The following is a 12,511-nucleotide window of genomic DNA, read 5'->3' as shown; positions in this document are numbered from 1 at the left end:
TCTTTATGTCATATAAGAATGTAAATACTTTTTAAGAGTATTGTAATGTTTACTATTTAAAATGAGCATAGTGGTCTTAATACTAACAGTTCTTTGTAAAAGGTAGCATCTCATCTCTTACAGTATAATCTTACTAATTTGTAGTAATTTGGAAATAATCAATTAATAAGTCTGTTAAAGTATTGTAAAGGAAATAAAGGTATTATTTTTAAGTACAGAGAGTAACTTGAACAGCTGTGTGCTCCCATTCATAGACTCGTAAAATTTTGTTAATAAACAACTTCTTAATCAGTGTATTTGTATAAAATATTTTATATACTAAGACTTTTAAATCTGTAGGTGTGCCTTCTAAAAACCTTTCATATTTTAAGTTTGTTTAGTAAAAATAAAACATCCTGATATTGCATGTTATATGTTAAAATCAGATCTTTTAAATTTGTCTTTGAATGCAGTCTAGTGACTGAATTATAGTTCATTTTTTTCTTCAGAAACAATGATGATTTGATTACTATGTCCAAGTGAAAGAAAAGTTAAAATTTGCAAGTATTTATCAGCTGATATAAGACTATCTACAGAAGTAGATGTTTAAAATTGCTCTGTGTTTTTTTTTTTTTAACTTCTAGTATTCCATTCCAAATTATGTGTAGTAGATAATCATTTCAGTCCAGGGGAGTATTTTTTCTTTTATTTCCAAACTATTTGTTAAATGTGTATAGAACTTTCAACCTGAAAATATTGACATCGAAATTTTTTTAAGGTTGTCAAAAAGATGACAGTTTATACCCTAAGTTTATTATTTTAAAGAATGATATATGAAGGACAGGGTTTATATTAAGATTCACATCTCAAAATAAAGGGTTTTTTTCTTTTAAATGAGTTTCTTCTTGACAAGTATCACTGAGTGAAAAATGTTTTGAAGATATTTATAAACGATAATATTAACTGATATTTAAGGTTTTTGCTCTAGGATAAAGTTGGAGAATTTGCTAAACTCAGTAAAATTGAACTCCTTGAAGCTACTGAGAAGTCAATTGGTCCTCCAGAAATGCACAAATACCACTGTGAACTCAAAAACTTCAGGGAGAAAGAAAAACAACTAGAGGTATTTATAAATAGACAACTCATTTTGTGTCTGTCATTGATTTCTATGTCTCAAAATGTGGGAAAGTAAATAGTAGTTCTGATTCATTGAGTGCATTCATATATTTGTGATTTTTTTTCACCTAGGATTTTGTTGCTAACATTAATTAAGTTAGGTGACAAAAAGTGGGAATGGATTTTATATAAAGTTTGACATTTTTGACTATCATTTCATCAAATATATGTTATTAATTGAATTTCTAAAGCAGCAGTCCCCAACCTTTTTGGCACCAGGGACCGGATTCATGGAAGGCAGTTTTTCTATGGACGGGGTGAGGAGTGGGAGATGGTTCAGGCAGTAATACGAGCGATGGGGAGCAGCAGATGAAGCTTCACTCGCTTGCCTCCTGCTGTGCGGCCTGGTTCTTAACAGGCCGCGGACCGCTACCGGTCCACAGACTGGGGATTGGGGACCCCTGTTCTAAAGAACCAATAATAGTATTATAAAGTATTTTTTTTCTCTCAGTAAGTTTCAGTGTTATTCTTTTATTCATTCAGTATTTACTAAACACCTGCTATATGCCAGGCACTGTGTAAGGCTTTGGGTAATACAGCAGATATGTAGCTTTTAATATAGTGTCTCTGTTGAGCCAGTTCTCATATTTTTTTCAGTTGTGTGAGGATGGACTTTGTAAAAGAACTGTACATTTAGTTGCAGTGTTTGATTTTTTATTTTCACCTTTAATAAATAAATTTAAATGTTCTTTTATATCATATCATTTGAAAAGGTGTTTTATTTAATGAATCATTTTCCATATCTCAGCAGCTAAAATAAATTCAGTAAATTTTTGTAATGAGAAGTCTTGTAAACAAATGCTTTCTCTTAAACTGTAACTGCCTATACTTGATAATGAGTTTTATTATAATTTAATACTATTTTTATTGTTATACTTATTCAGAGTGAATGGCCAAAGGAGTCCTAATTATTTTATCCTACTTTATATACTCTGTCGGTCCTTTTACTTTTCCCCACGTCAAACAATCTTAACACACCCCTCTGAAACACTCACTGAAACTACCTACCAAACGCTGAAAGAAAACAAACGTATTCTACTAAGCTCTGAGTACATTTTTGGCATTTGTTAATTCACAATATAAAGGCTGAATTTTAGCTTTCCTTTATCTCATTTCTAAGTCCTTCAGTCATTGGTATTTATAACATAGTAATCATAATAATACCACTCTTCATTTGTATGTGATGTTAGAGCTTTTGTTGAGCTTTCACCTATAGTAAGTTGAGTTGCTTCTACCCTTGAGGTGAATGGGGCAGATACCTCTCTTCTCTTTAGGCAAGAAGAGTCCAGGCTTAGAGTTGTGTCAGGGCTTCCTCACAGTCCCATAATTAATAAATAGTAGAACCTAGACCAGAATTCAGGTGTGCACATTAGTTTCACACAGTTCTTAAGAACTCCTATGGAATCATTTATTGTGAAATTTTGCTAGCACTGTACATTTTTCATTATTAAAAGCTTTGTCCTTTTGTCTTTCTTCAGTTAAACTAATTGTTAAATAAATATTTATTTTAGACCTCATGCAAAGAGAAAACTGAATATCTAGAGAAGATGATTCAGAGGAATGAAAGATATAAACAAGATGTGGAGAGGTTTTATGAACGTAAGCGACATTTAGATTTGATTGAGATGCTTGAAGCAAAAAGGCCATGGGTGGTAAGTGTGAGTTATTAAAGGTGAAAGTAGTGATTCTTTAATTAGCAGAAAAGTTATAAAGAAGGCATTAATTACTGTGTATTCAAATTAGGTGCTTTTGTTCATTTTTGCTTTGTATATCATACATAGTAACATTTATCTCTTTCTTTGTGTTATTATATAACTGTGTGCTATGTTGTTGTTATTGCATAACAGATAACAGTTGATTAAGTCTGTGCCCTTAATTTTTCCAGATTTGAGTCAACAGATAGTTTTGTTTTATAAAATGTTAATGAGCTAAAAATGTTTACATATGTAAAAATTAAATCTTTGAGTGTCCTCAGGTCACTGAGAATTTACTTTGAGTGTGCTACTAATATCAGCTTCAGCTACAGACAAAGTTGAAGGATATTAATTGTAATCTTCTGCTCATTATGCTTCATAAGCTTACTGAGGCTCCTGTTTTTAGTCACTCTGTGATGTATACTGTTTAAAACCAGTTTGGGCCAAAGATTCATTTCCCTCAGTACATTACTTTTCAGTGGGTGGAACAAAATAAGAAAGTTTAATAATATTTTTAAGGCTAGGATGGAAATAATTATTAGATTAGAGAAATATGTGGCTTTATTTGTGAACCTTCTCCCACCCACCCTAACCCCACCACCCCTGCTTCACCCTATCCTTTCCCGTAATTCCATTTTCTTAAACTTTTTTCTTTCTTCAGCTCATTTTGATTAGGTTTATCCTATGTCTATTATTATTCTTGCACCTGCTTTATGTTTGTCTTTTGAAGTCTTTTGATTTCTCCCTTTTCTTTCAAGATTGATTTCAATCTTTTTTCATTTTTTCCTTTTTTTGATTTACTGTAATGTTTATTTGTATTCTTTTCTTACCTTTCTTCATCCCATTCATTCTTACTATATGCTCTCTTAGCACTCCACTTAATTTTTTTAGCAAATATTTATTAATTCCTGTGACGTGACAAGCATCATTTTCACCTGGATGCTATATTTTATTTTTCTCTTGAGCCATTTTACTTTTGTTTTTTCATTTTTATTTTTCATAACTGAGTTTCTTTTGGTTCTTTATATGTTTTTGAATCCCTTCTTTATTGAGAGACTAGAGGAGGTCCTAGTGTTAGAAGCCGTTAGGATGTAAGTTTCAATAACAGGAAGGGATGGAAGACAGAGAGTCTGCCCTAGTGATAGAGATAAGTGCTCAGTGAGTATCACTGAGTTAATCATTATGTTGGTATTTACTATTTCTGAAGTTGTTTCAGAGGGCAAATTTTTTATTAATAGACCTGCCAAAGGGATTCAAAACTGTCTTTTTCATAGATTTGGTTTCTGCTTGTACCTTGATTTTAGTATTTGTGTTACTTTAAGCTAGGAGTGCATTAACTTCTCTTTCTTGAATTCATTACAAGGAATATGAAAATGTTCGTCAGGAATATGAAGAAGTAAAATTAGCTCGGGACCGAGCAAAGGATGAGGTCAGAAAACTTAAAGAAGGGCAGATTCCTATAACACAACGTATTGAAGAAACTGAAAGGCAGCGTCACAATTTGGAGGCTCGAATCAAAGAGAAGGTACTTTTCTGGCTCAATTTTGGATTTCCTGTATTTTATTTTAGCAAATACAAAAATATTTTGCAGGTCTTTTAAAATGTTTTGTAGATTTACTTGTTAACTTTAGTTCCTTAAGTTCTTTTACTAGGAATTCTACTACCACAGGTCTTTCAAGGTCCTAATCATCACTTGCTACTTTATAGGAGCTTGCTACTCTATAGAAATTCCAAGATATAAAAAGAGAAAAATGAAATGTGATTGTTTTTAATAACAGGAGGATCAGAGTAGTATTCCTAGAAACATTTAACTCCTTTTGTGAATTTATTATACATGCTTTGTAACTATATACCCATTTGGAGGAATGTAATATAAAAATCCTGATGTTTCTTGGAATAAATAATATAATGGCATATGGAATTTTCCCGATATTTTGAAAATGTAAATTTAAATTTTTTGTGATCATGGCTTTTAACGTTTAGGTGAGATTTTGGAGTCAGATATTGTTTTGAGAATGGACCCTGCAATTCTATATAATCGTTTCTAGGATAAAATAACATGAGGAAATAAATGTGAAGAGATACAGAAACATATGTATGCATATTGCTGCAGCTATTTTTAATATATATATGAATAAACTTTCATAGATTTTCAAATAATTGTTGGTATTTTGGGTGATAATTATGAATTTAGTTTGAAAGAAATCATGGAAAATCACTGTGGGTTAACTTACATAGCAACTTAATATTTGGATGAGTGGGGTCACATAATTGCCTTGCTTGAATTTTTAACTAACTTCCCCTCTTCTGGTTCAATCTTACAGGCAACAGATATTAAGGAGACATCTCAAAAATGCAAACAAAAGCAAGATGTTATAGAAAGGAAAGATAAACATGTAAGATCTTGTATTGAAATTTTTGTTATGTTAATTTGCCCTAACTTGTGTGTTCAGGTGTAGATTATGAGACACCTTCTTGTTTGGGAATTGTCTGAGATCCTCCTCATTCTCTATTTCTTAATCTGTGAGGGGAACTAAGCTTTGGAAGTATAGCACTTGCACAGAGGATAAATGGGGAAAATGGCTCTAAACTACTCATAGGTATGCATTATAGGGTGCAATAGATATGTATTTAATAGGGTGATGGTAAAATTGGATTTAGTTATCTTAATAGCAGAAACTAAATTATAAGGGATTTATTCTGTTGTTTGTTTATATTAAGAGTTGGGTATTTAAAAAACTGATTATAAATTCATTGTGCATGGATGGGACTTGATGACAAAATTATTTTAGGATAATTGGGCAAGAAAGTGGGCTTTTTAGCTAACGGATCCCCAAATGTATCTGGAGTTCTGTTCTCCAGGACCATTCAGAAACTAAAGTTTGAATTACCTTTCTTAGGGATAGATGCATGTCTTGAAGCATTCCTGATGTTTAAAGCATGACGTTAATCTCTCAGTTTTCAGCCTCACCCCTTTTCCTATGCCTTTATCTTCAAGTTCCAATCCTCTTTCATTTAACTTCTCCAGAGAATAAACCTCACATTTTCATGACAGAAGCTTGCTTGCTAGCATTAGTGCTCAAGGTGTGTGCATAGAGGTGGTGTGAAGGCATTGGGGTAGGAGGCTAGTGTAGGGTTGGTAGGGGTAATTCTCTATGTGGGGTGTGTGTGTGTCTCTCTCTTTTTTTTTTTTTTAATTTACTTTGGAAGGCTCAACAATAATGTATTTATAGCAAAATCTCCTTTCTCTAAATCCCTGTAAAGTATGTACAGGGCAGTCACCATTGTATACAAATAGCTGGTGGAGAAATAGAGACTCCACAAAATTAAACGACTTGCAGAACTCAGAAGTAGCTCCCAGTGCCGCACTCTACTTTCCCCAATATAAAATAACATTTTCCATAAAAATCTTACTTAATATGTAATGTCTTTATACTTGAAATTTCCTAGTTCTGAGAGTCTCCAGGATATTTTTTTTTAAGAAGAGTCAGTTCTTTTCTTGTTTCTTTCTCTTTCACTCACCCTTTACACTGTGGTTCCTATAATAGGCTGCTAAATTAGTTGTCCCTCTACTACCTTTACTCTTCTGAATATTTATTGAAATCTCCAGTTATTGATGTCTCCTCCCTTACTCCTTTTGTCCTTGTGAGATTGAGCCCTTTTTGCTCCATTTCTGTTATTTAGTTAAGAGTTTAGAAGGAAAAAGGCACAAAGATTCACCTTTAAAACCCCAAACGGGAATACTAAGTTGATAGGTTGTCTAACATTGAACCATCCTTGCATTTTGTCATAAATCTTACTTGGTATTTTAATACGTTCCTGGATTCAAATAGAAAATCTTGTTTTTAGGATTGTTTTGCACCATCTGAGATTGACCTAAAATTTTATTTTATTCCATCCTTAACTGGTTTTTTTTTAGTGTTATGCCAACCTTTTAAGTAGTTTAGTACTCCTAAAACCAATGTTTTCTTTTTTTCCCTTATCATAATTGCCAGTTTGTCACTTTTGTAAGTTCTTGAATTTTTAGCCTTTCTTAATTTTTAATACATTTTAGGGTATAAATTTTTTTTCTGGTTATCATTTGGTTATACATCTCATATGTGTGATATGTACTGTTTTTCTGTTTAAGATTTTATAATTCTCATTTAAATGTTTTTGTTTAAGCTTACATAGGAGTTCTTACTGTTTCAATTTACATGGATATGGAATTTTTAAGCTTTTTAAAAAATGTGTAGTTCCAGTTATATTGCTTTATGGTTAATAAATGTGGCCTTTATGACTTTATTTTAGAATTTTTGGAAACCTCTCTTGGACTTTTATATTTGGTTTTGTAGGTATTCTTCATATATTCAAAAAGAATGTATTCTGTCTTTAGGGGTGGTTTTTTATACATGTAAATATAGATATATAGCTATATATATATCAGGCTTACTATAATTATGCAAATGTTCTACTTATTTCTTTTTCTTACCAACCTGACATCCATTTTAAAGTATCAATACCTTCTTCTGTGAATGTAGATTTGTCTATTTTTCCTTGTAATTGTATTAGTTCTTGCTTTCTAGATTTTAAAGCTTTATTGTTTGTTCTTTCTGCATCATGTTTTTATTTTATCTGCTTAAAATAACATATACTGGGTTTTGCTTTGTAATTTTTTCAATTTGGTGTGAGAGACACTTTTTCATACAGTAAAGGAGTTTAACCAGTTCACATTTACCATTGTTTTCTACTTCCTATGCTTTTTGTTTGATTCTTCCTATTGCCCTTTCTACTTTCTGTTGCAGTTGATTAAGGTTTTCTTATTCCATTTTTTTTTCCCTAAAGTTATATATTCTAAGCCTATTCTACTGATTACTCTTAAAGTTTAAATAACATATTTTTCTTAATAAAAAAAGTTAATCAGTATTTTCATTCTACTTAATTAAGATCAGAATCTTAGCAGGCTTTTATTTCTTTTTTTCTCCACTTCATGCCAGTGTCATCAGAAATTTTACTTGTCAGTTTTTTAAGATGTTATTTTCTACTATCTGTATTTATTTAGACTTAATAATATATTTATTGACTTATTTGATCATGTTACTGCTTATATCACACTTCTTATGATTCTTTCTTTTGAAGAGGTAGGAATTTGGGGGGGTTTTTTTCTTACTGGCTATCTTCTGTAGGTGTTTTAGAGACGTTCTTTGGGTGATAAACTTTCTGAGTCCCTGTATGTTGCAAACTATCTTTTTTGCAGTTACTATGGAATATTAATATGGCTGGATATTGGATTCTAAATTACAAATTTTTTTTTCCTTAGCACTTTGACAGTCTGCCTCAGTGTCTTCCTGGGTCTAATATAGTTGGCCCTCCATGTCCATGGATTTTGCATTCGTGGATTCAACCAACCACTGAGCAAAAATATTTGGGGAAAAAAAATATTCCAGAAAGTTCCAAAAAGCAAAACTTGAATTTGTTATACACCAGCAACTTTTTACATAGCATTTACATTATACTAGAGATGATTTTTTAAAAAGTTTTTACATTTAATCTAATTTTGTTTATGTTTGCTTTGGGATGGGGAATAGATCACTCCATAAAAGCATACAGTAAAAACAAAGTATGTCTTATGTACAGCTTTAAAACTACAATAATGATGTACCTTTGCATCCCATAATGATGCGTGTAGGTTGTATGCAAATACTATGCCATTTTATGTAAGAGACTTGAGCATCTGTGGATATTGGTAGCTGTAGAGGGTGGGGGGAATGGAGAGGTGCTGGAACTAATCCTCTGAGGATACCAGGGGACAAGTGTATTGTTCCTGAAAAGTAGCAGATATGAGAGGTAGGCAGAGACTATGTTATGTAGACCCTTGAAGAAAAAAGAAAGCAATTTGAATTTGATTGTAAATGCAGTGAGAAACTATAAGAAGGCTTTGAAAGTTTTTAAGCCATAGAGAAACAGTATTTCATATATTCTATTTATTTGTACATTTATTTATTTTTGGCTGTGTTGGGTGTTTGTTGCTGTGTGTAGGCTTTCTCTAATTGCAGCGAGCAGGGGCTACTCTTGTGTTAAATATTTTCTATTGTACCATTTTAATTCCCTTGTTCTTTTGCTGTGTATTTTTTGAGCTATTTTCTTAGTGGCTGCCTTTAGAATTACAAATAACATCTTAATTTATGATAATCTATTTCATATTAATATGAACTTGAGTAGTATACAAACTTTGCTCCCATATAGCTCCATTCCCTTCTCCTTCCTTTGTGTTATTGTCATACCAGTTACATTTTTAATCATTATAAGCCTATCAACGTAGTTTTATAATTATCTCTTTATATAGTTTCATTTTTGTGGCAATAATTGTGTGATTCTCTGACGCCAACTTTGTGTCCTATAATTCATTTCAGTTCTGATACTAACTACTTGGAATTAAAGCAGATTCTACAATTTCATGGCTCAGTCTCACAAGACAGTCCTGGCTTTACATGCCAGTCTCAATTCCCCAGACCTCAGATTTCCTACTCTTCTCTCTGACTTCACTACAAATTCAGGGGTTCCCACAACCCCCCTCCACCGCCAACTTCAGGTTCAGTATTTGCTAGAACGACTCACAGAACTCAGGAAAATGTTATGCTTAACAATTACCAGTTTACCATAAAGGATACAACTCAGGAACAGCCAAATGAAAGAGGTGCATAGCACAAGGGTATGGGGGGTTATAGTGGTGCAGAGCTTCTAATCCCTTTCTGGGTGCACCACCTTCCCACCATATGGACATGTTCACTAACCCAGAAGCTCCCTAACCATGTTGTTTAAGAGTTTTATTGAGTTTCATTACCTGGATATGATTGATTAAATTATTGGCTGTTGGTGAGTGAGGTCAATCTGCAGCCTCTCTCTACTCCTTGAGGGCAGGGGGTGAGGCTGAAAGTTCCAACCCCTTAATCATGTGGTTTGTTCTTCTGGCAATCAGTCTCTATTCTGAAGCTGTATAGGGGCCCTGCCAAGAGTCATCTTATTAGCATAAAATCAGGTATCTGCAAAAGGGGCTTAGTGTGAATAACAAAAGACACTTCTGTCACTCAGGAAATTCTAAGGTTTTTAAGACCTCTGAGTCAGGAACTGGGGACAAAGACCAAGTATATATTTTTTATTATACCACAACACTTGTCTTTTATATCAGATAGGAGAAAAGAAGAGTTACAAACAACAGATACATTTTTACTATCTCTTATTTACATATGTAGTTACCTTTACTGGTGCTCTTTATTTCTTTGTGTAGATTCAAGTTACTGTCTAGTGTCCTTTCATTTCATTCTGAAAGACTTGCATTAGTATTTCTTGTAGGGCAGGTCTGCTAATGATGAATTCTACCAATATTTGTTTACCTGGGAATGTGTTAAGTTTTTCTTTGTTTCGGAGGGATAGTTTTGCTGGGTATAGAATTCTTGGTTTTCTTTCAGTACTTTGAATATAACATCCCACTGCCTTCTGACCTCCATGGTTTTTGATGAGGAATCAGCTGTTAATCTTATTGAGGATCCCTTGTACATGATGAGTTACTTTTTTCTTGCTTTCAAAATTCTCTCCTTTTCTTTCAGCAGTAAACTATGAAATTTCTAGATGTCAGTCACCTTTGGTTTATCCTGCTTGGAATTAATGGAGCTTCTTGGATGTGTAGATTAATGTTTTTCATCACAATTGGGAAGCTTAGGGTCATTATTCTTCAGATATTTTTCCTGCTTCTTTCTTTTTCTTCTCTCCTTCTGAGACTCCTATTACACATATTTTGATATATTTAATGGTGTCCTACATTCTATTTCTTTTTCTTTTTCTTTTTTTCTGTTCCTCAGACTGAATACTTTCAATTGAGCTATCTTCAAGCTCACTTAATCTTTGCTTTGCATGTTCAAATCTGCCATTGAGCTCCACTAGTGAATCTTTTATTTCAGTTACTGAACTTTTCAACTGAGAATTTCTACTTGACTCTTTTTTTATAATTTCTCTCTCTATTGATATTCTCTATTCAATAAGACATTGTTCTCTTACATTCTTTTCCTTAGACATGTTTTCCTTTAGTTCATTGAACATATTTAAAATAGCTGTCTTAAAGTCATTATTTTGTAACTATTTCTGGGCTTCCTCAGGGACATTTTTTGTTGACTGCTTTTTTTCCTGTGTATGGGTTATACTTTCTTGTTTTGTTGACTGTGTTTTAATTTTTTGTTGAAACTGTAAAGTTTAAATAGCAGGATGTGGCAACTCTGAAATCAGTTGTCCTCCTTTCACCCAGGCTTGTGTTATTTTTGTTTGCTGATGATGTTGTTGCTGTTTTTTTTTTTTAATTACTTTCCTAACTCTGTGAATTCTGTAATCTTTATCATATGTGACTACTAAAGTCTCTGCTCAGTTAGTTAGTGGTCAGCTAATTATTGGATAGGCATTTTCTCAAATGACTATAATGTCTCCCAATCTAGTATGTCTCCCAGTCTTTGTTGAGGGTCTCTGAATGCATGTTGGTTCACACCTTCAACACTCAGCCAGGCATTGTTTTCACTTTCCACCAAGATTCTGTCCTCAAATATTCCCTGAATTGTTGAAAGCTTTGGTTAACTTCCAGTGCTAGTTTACAACTCTGTTTCAGCTTTCACTTCCTGTTTGCACAGAATATTGTGAGAGATAAGGGCCTCCTCAGGTCTTTCTAGGGCATGCATACAGCCTTGGCCATGCACAGTCTGAACTCAAGCATGCATATGGCCTTCTAGATTCCCAGGAGCTACCAAAACTTCCTATGGGCATCGTATCCTCCAGCTTTTTCTTTTTAAATGTTTTGGTTAGCTTATTGTTTGCCACACTTATCTCACACCAGGCAGCTCTGTTGTTAAACAATTGCCACTGATTGTTTTTGGCAGCTTCCTCCAAGGAAAAGGGTCTTTTGCAGTGTGCAAGCTATGGAGTCAGGTCAAATGAAGACAAGGCTTGCAAGTAAGGTTTTCCTGGAAACTGCCAGACAGATCAGATAACAATAGTTCTCTGAGACTGAGAATGTGAAAGTTCTCTAACTTTGTGATCTCTCCCATAGCTCCTAGGCTGCTGATTTCACTATGACTGTGGGCTGTTGGTTTTCAAGGCTGCCAAGGAACTGAGGAGAGGGGAATAGGAATAGGGCATATTCAAAACACCACAAAGCTTGTTGTTTTTACCAAGATTCGAGCATTTTTCTTGAGTAAATGCCCTCCGGCTTGTTGAAAAGCCTTTGGTTAAATTCCAGAGTTCTGAAAGAGTTAATTTTGATAATTTTTGTCAATGTTTTCATTACTTTTCTGGAGGAGAGGATTTTCAGAGTTCCTTTGCCATTCCTGTTGACAGCCAAATCTCTTCTATATCTACAGAAAAATGTTGCTAGGATTTTAATGGGACTTGCATTAAACGTATGTCAATTTGGGGAGAATTGAAATCTTTACTATGTTGAATCTTCCAAACTATGAACACGGTATGTCTCCATTTATTTAGATCTTTGATTTTTTTCCATCAACATTTTGTAGTTTTCAGCATATAAGTTCTCTATGTTTTGTTGGATTATACCCAAGTTTTTCTTTTGATTTTTCTTTTTCTCTGTTCCTTATTTTTTTAATGGTTTACTTGGGGTGTTTCTTTATAAGCAGTCATGTCATCTA

At 33.3% G+C, this 12,511-nt stretch overlaps 1 protein-coding gene across 4 annotated transcripts in view; it reads left to right on the top strand.

The window, feature by feature from the left end:
• Positions 1-12,511, top strand: part of SMC5 (structural maintenance of chromosomes 5) — a 101,944-nt gene that overhangs the window by 37,181 nt on the left and 52,252 nt on the right. For all 4 annotated transcript variants that reach the window (XR_014266083.1, XM_082470875.1, XM_082470874.1 and 1 more), the window contains exons 5-8: positions 968-1,102; positions 2,667-2,807; positions 4,213-4,374; positions 5,174-5,245. Coding sequence is in view for 3 of the 4 variants with exons in the window: in XM_082470875.1 (XP_082327001.1) it covers positions 968-1,102; positions 2,667-2,807; positions 4,213-4,374; positions 5,174-5,245 (510 nt within the window). In the remaining variant the exon portion in view is untranslated. The remainder of the gene's footprint in view (positions 1-967; positions 1,103-2,666; positions 2,808-4,212; positions 4,375-5,173; positions 5,246-12,511) is intronic.

The sequence above is a fragment of the Balaenoptera physalus genome (genome assembly GCF_965194825.1).
Source record: "Balaenoptera physalus genome assembly, chromosome: 7".
NCBI lineage: Eukaryota > Metazoa > Chordata > Mammalia > Artiodactyla > Balaenopteridae > Balaenoptera > Balaenoptera physalus.
The sequence above is the reverse complement of the archived record's forward strand: the minus strand, read 5'-3'. Positions and strand labels throughout refer to the sequence as shown.